This window comes from Orycteropus afer, unplaced genomic scaffold (genome assembly GCF_000298275.1).
Source record: "Orycteropus afer afer isolate SDZICR_OR568_19922 unplaced genomic scaffold, OryAfe1.0 scaffold00002, whole genome shotgun sequence".
Lineage (NCBI taxonomy): Eukaryota > Metazoa > Chordata > Mammalia > Tubulidentata > Orycteropodidae > Orycteropus > Orycteropus afer.
The window spans coordinates 30,300,463-30,312,834 of record NW_006921589.1 but is presented as its reverse complement, the minus strand read 5'-3'; the positions used below and the strand labels follow the sequence as shown (position 1 = coordinate 30,312,834).

The 12,372-nt window shown below is 38.9% G+C and overlaps 1 protein-coding gene across 1 annotated transcript in view; it reads left to right on the top strand.

Moving 5' to 3' along the window:
• ABI2 (abl interactor 2) overlaps positions 1–12,372 on the top strand; it is a 177,421-nt gene that overhangs the window by 90,199 nt on the left and 74,850 nt on the right. The window contains exon 2 of the mRNA XM_042780247.1: positions 2,039–2,206. Coding sequence (XP_042636181.1) covers positions 2,039–2,206 — 168 coding nt within the window. The remainder of the gene's footprint in view (positions 1–2,038; positions 2,207–12,372) is intronic.

Sequence of the window (12,372 nt, the reverse complement as noted above, 5' to 3'; positions counted from 1 at the left end):
ACGTTGGAAGTTTCTGTTAAAGAATCACAAGATATGTTTGTCTTTTAAAAAGTATTTGTTTGCGGTCAAATTTTATTTTATCTCTTTTATTAATTCAAGCTTTGATAAAACTGAAATTATTAAGGATTAAAATTGAAAAGAAAAAATAAAAAGCTAACACTGATTCTTAACTCTTTTCAAGTTAAAATAGTGTTGAATATTTTGTTAACTGCTTCTTCCTCAAAAGAACTTTACTTTTCCTCACCCCAGCCTGGCAAAAACTTGTATGTAGGCTGTTGATTCTAGTTACAAAATCTGTGAAATTTATAAAGTATGTGTGATAGCCAAGATTGGGACATAGTGGACTTTGAACAGGAAATAACTACTTAGAGACATAAGTACTGTAGTAATTATATAATTATTTATAGTTTTAGAACGTGCTTTTATGGTCACTGTCTTACCTGAAGGGGCACTCTGGTAGCATAATGCCTAAGGCACTTGACTGCTAACCAGAAGGCTGGCGGTTCAAACCCACCAGCCATTCCTCGCAAGGAAGATGGGACAATCTACTTCCTTAGTGATGCTGCCTCGGAAACCCAAGGTGGGGTCGCTATGAGTCGGGTCCGACTCTGCGGCAGTGTGTTTGTTTTATCTTACCTGATGTTCCCAACAGCCCAGAACAGTTGAGACAGAGGTTTAACTCCTCTGTGATATTATTGAGGAAATTGATAAACTGTGACTCTTGTCCAAGTTGGTATGTATAGTAAATGGTAGAAATTGCATTAAGATAAAAGGTTTTTGGTTCAGAGACTTTGTGTACTTTTTACTGAACCACAAAGCCTTTCTACAGAACTAGGGCAAAAAGATAGTTTTTGGCAGTTAACAGCATAGAATGTATCACTTTACTATTGTTTTGTGACATTGGAAATACCACTTACTGTCTTTTTTGCTTTGTAGTCTCTGTTTTACAGTAGTATTTTCCATAGGGTTGTAACAGTTAAAATGCTTGGAAGGATAGGCCTTTTTTTTTTTTTTTTATAATCACTATTTTATTCTATTCAGACATTGTTATCGTTGTTCTGGTTACCTAGTGCTGCTGTGACAAGAATATAACACAAATGGGATGGCCTTAACAAACAGGAGTTTATTCTTACAATTTGGAGGCTTTAAGTCCGAGTTCAAAGTCCCAGGCTCTAGGGGCTGGGTGAAAGCCCCTCAGCTTTGGGCTTCAGCTCTGCCTCCAGCTCCCAGCCCACTGGAGCTGGAGGCTTTTCTTCACTCAGATAGCTGCTGGCTGCTGAGGCTGCCAAGCCCAAGGTTGATAAGTAACAAGGCAAGTCAGTCCTGATGTTACCAAACCACATGGCAGGCCATTAATTCAAGTCCATTGTAAGCCCCCAGGTTGGCAGAGCATGGTAGGCTGCTGAACAACGACACGGCTATATGCAGGGTCCAAATGTGCCATAAGGTAGAAACCATTCCCCAAGGTTTTTGCTTATATACAGGAAGCAGACCATATTCCCTAAGGCAGCTACTCACAGTAGATTCCACCATGGAGTTGATTACCAGTCTCATCATGGGGAATACTACATCCAGCTGCCCAGCTACTCAACCAGGCCTGGCCAAGTTGACACAACCAACTGAACTGCCACAACTGTATTTCACATATTAGAGTCAAAGGAAAAGGGGGAATTCAGGAATGTAGAAAATGTGTGCCAAAATTTGTACATTCATATTGAATGTAACTTTTCTAAACAGTGGCCTTGCGTAGCTATATATTGCATTGCTCAAAATAGCAAATGGATCTTATTTTTAAAATAATGGCTTTAGAGTTTTATTTGCATCTGTATAAAGATGTTGTATATCCAGTGTGAAAATATGAGTGAGCTCAGTCATAGATAGTTGTTGAATCTACATGGTACTGATACTTTGTTTTCAGAAAATTTTTGACTATGTGTAGATTCAGGGACAAAATACCTGGATGATTATTCTTGTACATTAGATTGCTAGAAGTGGATTATCTTCGAATTAATGTGTTGTGTTTTTCATCTTTCCCTAGTCAGCAGATAAGCAGCGAGCCCTAGAAGAAACCAAAGCCTACACCACCCAGTCCTTAGCAAGTGTGGCCTATCTGATAAACACCTTGGCCAACAATGTTCTGCAGATGCTTGATATCCAGGCGTCCCAGCTACGAAGGATGGAATCTTCAATCAATCATATTTCTCAGGTGAGAACACACACTCTTTTCCTGTTTTACCTGTGAAAGTACAGTCTATAGTGCTAGCAGCTCTTGTTTCATGAGTTAGCTCACATAAGTGTTTTGAAACACATACTTCAACATTACGCTTTTTTCTAATTCTTTTTGTTGGGTTGGTTATCTTCTTTGTAATTTTGAAAGGGAAGTAAATGTTCATGGATTCTGCTAAAACTCAGATATCATGTTAAAATAATCATCTCTGAGTTGATAATTTTGGATTTCTTTCTGTTTTTACCAAATTTCACACTTTTTCATATTTCTTTTAAATTTAAATGATAGCTTGATGGCTTAACTTGGTTTATTTTTCTGTTGGTAGGATTTATGTTTACTGGGATGCTAGCATACCTCAATAATGGAAAGACTATAAATGACTAGCAAACTGTATAAAATTATCTTTATACAGACCTTTTAAAAATAAATGTCATTGTTTTTCCATTGTGAGAGCCATGCTCATGAAAATACAGAAAAAGACTGATAACATGGAAAAACAAATCCTTTCACTACTATCACCATTAATATGTGGTGTATTTGTTCCTAATGCTTTTATTATTTTTTTTTGTAAATAATTTAAAAAATGTAGCTGCTATATTATGTGTAGAATTTTGGATTCTGCCTTTTTAACTTACCACCAAAACATTCACATAATTTTATAAGCCTTTCATAAAAATTCCCAGCAGCTACATAATGTTGTATGTATATGCCATAGCTTTTATAACCATTCCTTAATTTTTGAACCATCTTAAATAGCACTGAAATGAAAAAACCAATGTAAGTTGCAAAATTCATTAAAATAGCACCGGTTTTGATCTGCCTGCCTCTTTCTAGAGAGAATTTTGGAGCTCTTCTTCTGTAGTCCTCTTGTCATTAGAGTCATTTGGTGGTATTCAACACTCTGATGAGAACTAAGTGATTTAAACTCTTAGGAAATAAAAAGGATTTTAATACTTACTGTTTTTTAGTGCACTTTGAGAGTTTAAGACTCTTGAAATAGAGTAATACAACCATTTTTGAGAGTCTGAAGATTAGAAAATCCAGATAATTAAATCAAATGTAGTCTGGATGATTAAATCAGATATGGGTGGTCTACCTTATTTCTATCATTTGAAAAATCTTTAGATGATTCAGATGGATTTCTTGTTACTTAATCTTAGTCTTGAATCTGAATTCATCTTTTCAAGGATTTCTTCACATCCCATTGAATCTTCTCTAAATGTTTATAATTTGCTGCTGCTTGTTTTGCTGTGTCTCATAAATTAAAAAAAAAAAAAAGAGTTGGTGAGTTTTAATGAAATTGGTGGGTAAATTTTAATCAGCTAAGGCCTCCTAAAGAAATAATCAGTGACGTTTTAAATTATGAAATACATAAACTTGGTTTTGTATAGTAGAAGGGAGGTTGACAAGTTGCTAATCTCATATAGAAGTTTAAGGTCGGTTCTTGAGGTTCCTAAAATGTCTGCATGTTTGAAGTCCAAAAATAGAAAGCAAGGAGAAAAGAGTAAATATGGAAGAGTAAAATATATTTGAGTTCCTCAAAAGGCAGGCAACTTTTTTTTTTTTTTATGTTGAGAATTTACACAACAGAACACATTAATTGAAAAGTTTCTACATGTACAATTCAGTTATACTGATTATATTTTTTAAGTTGTGCAGCCATTCTCACCCACCTTTTCCCAATTTTTCTACCTCAATTAACATATCACTGCCCCCTAAGGTTCCTATTTGATCTTTTGAGTTGGTTTTGTCAATTTGATCCCATATAGAGAATCCTTTAAATAGCATAATGCTCAAGGCAGACCTTTTTCTAACCAGTTAAACTAAACTATTATTAGTTTTTGGAAGACTTAAAGGGATATTTTTGGTTTGAGGTTTAATGATTATCTCAGGGCAGTAATTTCAGGAATTCATCCATCCTCCATGGCTCCAGAAAGTCTAGAGTCTGTGAGAATTTGAAATTCTGTTCTATACTTTCCCCCTTTTGATCAAGATTCTTCCATGCAATCTTGATCAAAATGTTCAGTAATGGTAAACAGGTACCATCCAGTTCTGGTGTAATGGCAAAGGAAGCGGTTGTCCATGGAGAAGCAATTAGACACATATTCTATATCCTCCTCCTATTCCTGACTCTCCTTCCTCTTCTGTTACTCCAGGGAAATAGAGACCAGTTGTTCCTTGGATAGCCACTTGCAAGTTTTTAATACTTCAGGTTTAAGAGACTCAAGTAGGAGAACAGAAGCACTAAACACATTATTAGGCCAGTTAACTAAGTGGTCTCATGAAACCATGACTTTAAACCTCTAGACCAAAGAACCCAATCCCACGAAGTGTTTGGTTGTACATAAGCAGTCACCATGTCCTTTTTCTGTTTTTGTTGTATATATCCCTATCACACAGCTTTTACCAGTTCAACTTTTTACAGATATACAACTTACTGACAACTTATCGACAGCAATTACAATAATTGACTATGCAACCCTACCCTTAATCAATGCTATTTTTACATCACTGTTAACTTTCCCCCTTCTTCCCACCCTTAATAAGCACTCAAAAACTTTAGTCTCTGTACGTTTGCCTTTTCTTGTCTTTTTTTTAAGTGAAGTCATACCCTGTTTGTCCATTTGTAATTGACTTTTTTCACTCAGAATAATGTCTTCAAGGTCCATCCTTACTGCAGCATGTGTCAAGACTTCATTTCTCCTGTTGGCTGAGTAGTAGTCCATGTATATACCACATTTTATTTATCCATTCATAAGCTGATGGACATTTAGGGTTTTTTTTTTTTTCCTTTTTGGCAATTATGAATACTGTTGCAGTGAACATTGATGTACACTTTGCTTTTTGATAATCTGGCAGGGCAACTCTTCATTAGTTTGTAGGGGGAAGTAGGAGAGATTGTATAGGTAGTGAGTGACAGTAAGCAAATACTAATGAAGAATATTATCATATGTATTTTCTTGTTGGAATTTTGTAAGTCTTTGGTAGAAAAGGGTAACAGCCTCAAGGAGGACGATAAGTACTACAAGGCAGCCTTAGGTTGAGGTCCCTGAGTAGTACAAGTGGTTTCCTCTTGGCTACAAACTAAAAGGTTCATGATTCCAACCCACCCAATGTCACTATGGAAGAAAGGCTTGGCAATCTCCTTCCATAGAGATAGCTAGGAAAACCTTGCTCTGTAACCTTCTGCAACTCTGAGTCAAAATCAATTCAGTGGCAGTGGTTTTACCCTAGGTTGTAAGTATATATATTCAGTTAATGAGAACATTTTCTTTTAGAGTATTCCATAAATTGATATCCAGTTAATGTGGTCTAATTAATTCTGTTTTTAGCATTCCACTGGAACAAGTAGAAAATAGGAGAGGTAAATGGACATAGATTAGTAAGTCTGAAATAACAGGACTGAATCAGAGCTGTTAAGAATATGTTCAACCTTTATTTGGAATTGAGTGTCTGGAGGGATGTATAAGGGATCTGGGATTTTACAGTAGCTGTTAAGTTTGTACAAAATGTATCTTAGTATGTTTGGGTAAGAGGTTGAGTTGTAGAAATGGGCTGATGGAGATTGTAATGTGAGAAATACAAATAACCAGTTACTTTCTGTTTTAGTTTTTAGTATTTGCCTTAAGGATTGAAATTTTTTCAGTTACATTTAATGTATGGGTAGGAACCTATGTTTAAAAAGTCAGTTGACTATCAAAGCTATTTAATGCTTCTTAGATGGAATATTTTTGGAAGCAAGAATGGCCAGACTTCGTCTCACCTACTTTGGTCATGTTATCAGAAGGGACCATTCCCAAGAGAAGGATGTCTTGCTTGGTAAGGTAGACGGTCAACGAGAGAGGGGAAGGCCTTCAATGAGATGGATTGACACAGTGGCTATGGCGATGGGCTCAAGTATAGCAAGGATTGCGGAGCTGGCACGGGACCAGGTGGTGTTTCATTCTGCTGTGCAGAGGGTCTCTATCAGTCAGGCACGACTCGATGGCACCTAACAACAACAACAACAACAACTGGAATATTATTCTACATGTAGTATAAGAGAAAATGTTTTCTGTTTACAGTAATCTTTGTTAACTTAGATATTACTCTAAATTTTAGAGTATTTAGTAAATACTCTAAAACATAAACAACAAGAGGACAGGCCAAGAAATGGTGGGAGCCAGCAGAGGGCCAGAACAACAGCTAGGGCAGGAGTAGTAGCCAGAGCTGGCGGAGTACTGGAACAATAGCTAGGGGAGGCTGGAAAGTGGGAGTGGAGTGGTTTGGAACAGCTATGGGTGATGAACTTGTCTGTCAGTTACTCGTACTGTGCTGGCTTGCATGTTGCTGTGGAGGCTATGCTACCAGTGTTTCAAATGCCAATAGGCTCACCCGTGGTGGATAGATTTCAGCAGAGCTGAGTTTGTCTAGACTAAGACATACTCAGAAGAAGGAAGAGGCCATCCACTTCTCAAACAATTGGCCAGTGAAAACTTTATGAATAGCAGTGAAATATGGTCTGATATATTAAACTTGATGAGTAGCCCTAAAACATTGTCCAATACAGTGCCAGAAGATGAGTCCTTCAGGTCAGAAAGCACTCAAAATATGACTGGGGAAGAGATGACTTCTCAGAGTAGAGACGATCTTAATGATGTGGATGGAATAAAGCTTTTGGCACCTCCACTTGCTGATGTGGCATGACTCTCAATGAGAAGAACAGCTGCAAACACCCATTTATAATCAGAACATGGAATATATGAAGTATGAATCTAGAAAAATTGAAAGTTGTCAAAAATGAAATGAACGCATAAAATAAAGATTGATAACTTAGGCATTAGTGAGCTGAAATGGACAGGTTTTGGCCATTTTGAATCAGACAGCTATATGATATACTATGCCAGAAATAACAAAGAGGGATGACATGGTGTTCATCGTCACAAAGAATGTCTCATGTTCTATCCTGAAGTACAATGCTGTCAGTGATAGGATAATATCCATATGCCTACAAGGAAGGCCAGTTAATACTACTATTACTCAAATTTATGCACCAACCACCAAAGCCAAAGATGAGGAAATTGAAGATTTTTACAAACTTCTGCAATCTGAAATTGACCAAACATACAATCAACATGTGTTGATTATCGCTGGTGATTGGAAGGCAAAAGTTGGAAACAAAGAAGAATCACTGGTAGTTGGAACATGTGGCCTTGGTGATAAAAAATAACACTGGAGATCCCATGATGGAATTTTGCAGTACCAATGACTTACTCATTGCAAATACCTTTTTTCAACAATATAAACATGGACTTCACCAGATGGAATACACAGGAATTGAATGACTATACCTGTGGCAGGAGGTGATGGAGAAGTTCAATATTTCAGCCAAAACAAGGCCAGGAGCTGATTGTAGTACACACCACCAACTGCTCATATGCAAGGTCCAGTTGAAGTTGAAGACAATTAAAACAAGTCAACAAGAGCAAAAATATGATCTTGATTAGATCTCTCCTGAATTTAGAGACCATCTAAAGAATAGATTTGATGCATTGAACACGAGTGACTGAAAACCCTAAGAATTGTGGAACTACATCAAGAACATCATTCATGAAGAAAGCATAAATGTCATTAAAAAGACAAGAAAGGAAGAAAAGACCAAAATGGATGTCAGAAGAAACTCTGAAACTTGGCTGTGAAGAGAAAGTAGCTAAAGCTAATAGAAGAAATGACAAGATAAAGAGCTGAACAGAAGATTTCAAAGAGCGGTTCGAGAAGACAAAGCCAACTACTATAATGAAATGTGCAAAGACCTGGAGTTAGAAAACCAAAAGGGAAGAACATGCTTGGCATTCCTCAAACTGAAAGAACTGGAGAAAAAATTTAAGCCTTGAGTTGCAATATTGAAAGATTCTATGGGCAGTGTGTTGAATGTTGCAGGAAACATCTAAAGAAGAGGAAGGAATACACAGAGTCACTATACCAAAAAGAACTGGTTGATGTTTGTTCATTTCAGAAGATGACATATAATCAAGAACCAATGGTATTGAAGGAAGAAGTCAAAGCTGCACTGAAGGAATTGATGAAAATAAGGCTCCAGGAATTTGACAGAATACCTGTTGAGAGATTTCAACAAACGGATGCCATACCGGAAGCACTCACTCAGCTATGCCAAGAGATTTGGAAGATAGTTAACTGGCCAACTGACTGGAAGAGATCCATATTTGTACCCATTCCAAAGAAAGTTGATCCCACAGAATGTGGAAATTATTGCACAATATCATTAATATGGCACGTAAATAAAATCTTAAGACAATGCAAAAAATGGTTGCAGCGGTGTTCTGATTACCTAGTGTCACTCTGGCAAGAATGTACCACAAATGGGATGGCCTTAACAAACAGGAGTTTATTCTCTTACAGTTTGGAGGCTTTAAGTCTGAATTCAAAGTGCCAGGCTCTAGGGGCTGGGTGAAAGCCCCTCAACCTTGTGCTTCAGCTCTGCCTCCTGTTCCCCACCCACTGGAGCTAGAGGCTTTTCTTCACTCAGACAGTTGCTGGCTGCTGAGACTGACAAGTAAAAAGGCACAGTCCTAATGTTACCAAACCACATGGCAGGCCATTAATTTAAGTCCATTGGAAGTCCCAAGGTCGGCAGAGCATGGCAGGCTGCTGAACAACGACTTGGCTACGTGCAGGGTTCAAATGTGCCATAAGCTAGAGACCATTCCCAAAGCTGCTGCTTATATACTGGAAGTAGACCACATCTCTAAAGTTAATTACCATTCTTACCATAGGGAATAGCTATCCAGCTGCCCAGCCACTCAACTTGACACCTGTACAGATCTTCATTGGGTGGCATCTATAAAGATCTATCTCACTAGGTGGCTCCAATTCCCTTGTTCTCTAAGTAGTGACCTCACCTTCTTGGCCTGGTGGCCCCATTCCTCTACCTCTTGGGCATGGCAGCCCTGTCCCCTCACTCTTGGGCAGCGGCTGTGGCTCCATCCCACTAGCTCACATGAATGAGCAGCCCCACACTCCAGAACCCAGGTGGTGAAGGCCTGGGTCTTTGAAACCTAGGGGGTTGTGGTGGTTCTACCCCCATAGGCCGTGGTCCTAGCTGATGCAGCTCTGCTTCTGTTTCCTTGGTGTCTACGCTTACACCAATTAATGCTGAAGGCAACCCACTCCACAGGAAATCTTCCTGCCCCAAAAGCATTCAGCTTTCTTGCTCTCTGGGCCAGCCAACCTGCTGCTCCACTTCATGCCAGTCTTTTCTACCAATTAATGCCTGAAGGCAACCCACTCTGCCAACACGCCGCCTGCACAGTGGCATCAAGCTTTCTCCTCCTTAAGCTGGTAAGGCTGTTGCTGTCTCATGCTTGTTCTCTTGGCTCTCCTCCTGCCAGCTCTGCTCCTGCCGTGTCTCATGCTGGTCTCTCGACTCTGCTGCTGCCATCTCTCATGCTGTATGCTAGGGTCTCTCTGCCAGAGTCTCTGGTCAAGGATGCACTCTACTCCTGTTTCCACATTTTAGGATCTGTCAGAGCAGCACTCCACTCTCTTGGTACAATATTCTGTTCTGGTTACCTAGTGCTACTCTGACAAGAATATACTTAACAAACAGGAGTTTACTCTCTTACAGTTTGGAGGCTTTAAGTCCGAGTTCAAAGTGCCAGGCTCTAGGGGCTGGGTGAAAGCCCCTCAGCCTTGGGCTTCAGCTCTGCCTCCTGCTCTCTGCCCACTGGAGCTAGAGGCTTTTCTTCACGCAGCTGCTGGCTGCTGAGACTGACAAACCCAAGGTTGACAAGTAAAAAGTCACAGTCCTGATGTTACCAAACCACATGGCAGGCTGTTAATTTAAGTCTATTAAAAGTCCCAGGGTTGGCAGAGCATGGCAGGCTGCTGAACAGTGACACGGCTGCATGCAGGGTTCAAAAGTGCCATAAGCTAGAGACCATTCCCAAAGCTGCTTCTTATATACAGGAAGCAGACCACATCCCTAAAGCAGGTACTCAGCTGCTCCAATACATTCCACCATGGGATTAATTACCAATCTTACCATGGGAAATAACTACATCCAGCTGTTCAGCCACTCAACCAGGCCCAGCCAAGTTGACAGACAAACTTAACTACCACAAGCAGTATGTTGACAGAGAGCTTCCAGAAATGCAAGCTGGGTTCAGAAGAGGACGTGGAATGAGGGATATCATTGCTGATGTCAAATGGATCTTAGCTGAAAGCAAAGAATACCAGAAAGATGTTTACTTGTGTTTTATTGACTGTGCAAAAGCATTTGATTGTGAGGATCATAACAAATTATGGATAACACTGAGAAAAATGGGAATTCCTGAACACTTAATTATGCTCATGAGGAGCCTGTACATAGACCAGGAGGCTGTCGTTCGAACAGAACAAGGGGATACTGCATAGTTTAAAATCAAGAATGGAGTGTGTCAGGGTTGTGTCCTTTCACCATAGTTGTTCAGTCTGTATGCTAAGCAAATAATCCAAGAAGGCTGGACCATATGAAGAAGAATGTGGCATCAGAATTGGAAGAAGAGTCATTAACAACCTGCAGTTTGCAGATGATACCACTTTGCTTGCTGAAAGTAAGGATGAGTTGAAGCATTTACTAATGAAGATTGAAGACTACAGTCTGCAGTATGAATTACACCTCAATATAAAGAAAACAAAAATCCTCACAAGTGGACCAATAAGCAGAATCACAATAAATGGAGAAAAGATTGAAGTTTTCAGAGAGACTTCATATTACTTGGTAGTCTAGTCAAGTGGAAGCAGCAGTCAAGACATCAGATGATGTATTGCCTCGGGCAAATCTGCTGCAAAAGACCTCTTTTAAGTCCTAAAGGTGTGTGCCTAACCCAAGCCATGGTATTTTCAGTTGCTTCATTTGCATTTGAGAGCTGGATAATGAATATAGAAGAACAAAGAAGGGTTGATGGTTTTGAGTTGTGGTGTTGGTGAAGAATAGTAAAAGTACCATAGACTGCTGAAAGAACTAACAAATCTGTCTTGGAAGAAGTGCAGCCAGACTTCACATGCTTATGAGGCTATTTGCTTGGGTCAGGAGTATCTTAGTCTACAAAGCGACACTTTGCTCTTTAACACTTCTAAAGAAGTCCTTTATAGCAAATTTGCCCAGTGCAATACATTGTTGATTTCTTACCTGCTGCTTCCATGAGTGTTGATTGTAGACTCAAGTAAAAGGAAATCCCTGACAACTTCATTTTTTTCCTCCATTTATCACAATATTGTTAATTAGTCCAGTTTTGAGGATTTTGTTTTCTTTATGTTGAGGTGTATTTCATCCTGAAGGGTGTAGTCTTTGACGTTCATTTGTAAGTGTTTCATGTCCTCTTCACTTTCAGCAAACAAGGTTGTGTCATCTCCTTATTGCAGGTTGTTAATGAATTTTCCTCCAATCTTGATGTGGTGTTCTGCTGGAATTATTTTTGCTCAGCATACAGATTGAAAAAATATGGTGAAAGGATACAACCCTGATGCTCATTTTTCCTGATGGTAAACCATGCAGTATCCCCTTGTTTTTGAATGACTGCCTCTTGGTCTGTTTACGGGTTCCTTATGAGCACAATTAAGTGTTTTGGAATTCCGATTCTTGTCAGTATTATCCTTATTCATAATTTATTGTGATCCACACAATCAAATGCCTTTGCATAGTCAGTAAAACACAGGTAAATGTCTTTCTGGTATTCTCTGCTTTTGGCCAAAATCCATCTGACATCAACAGTGATGTCTGACATCAGCAATGATGTCTTCTTTGTTCCACATCCCCTTCTGAATCCAACTTGAATTTCTGGCAGTTCTCTGCTGATGTACTTGCTTTAACCATTTTTAAATTATCTTCAGCAAAATTTTACTTGTATGTGATGTTATTGATATGATTTGATAATTTTCTCATTGTGTTGGGTCACCTTTCTTTGGAATAGGTACAAATATGGATCTCTTCCACTAGCTATTTTCTAAATTTCTTGACATGGACAGGCATGCACTTCCAGCATTGCATCTGTTTGTTGAAATAACTCAATTGTATTCCATCAGTTACATCGGTTCTCGATCATTTAGTACCTCCTGAAATGGTTGAATGTCTGCTAATTCTTTTTGCTACAGTGACTCTCTGTATT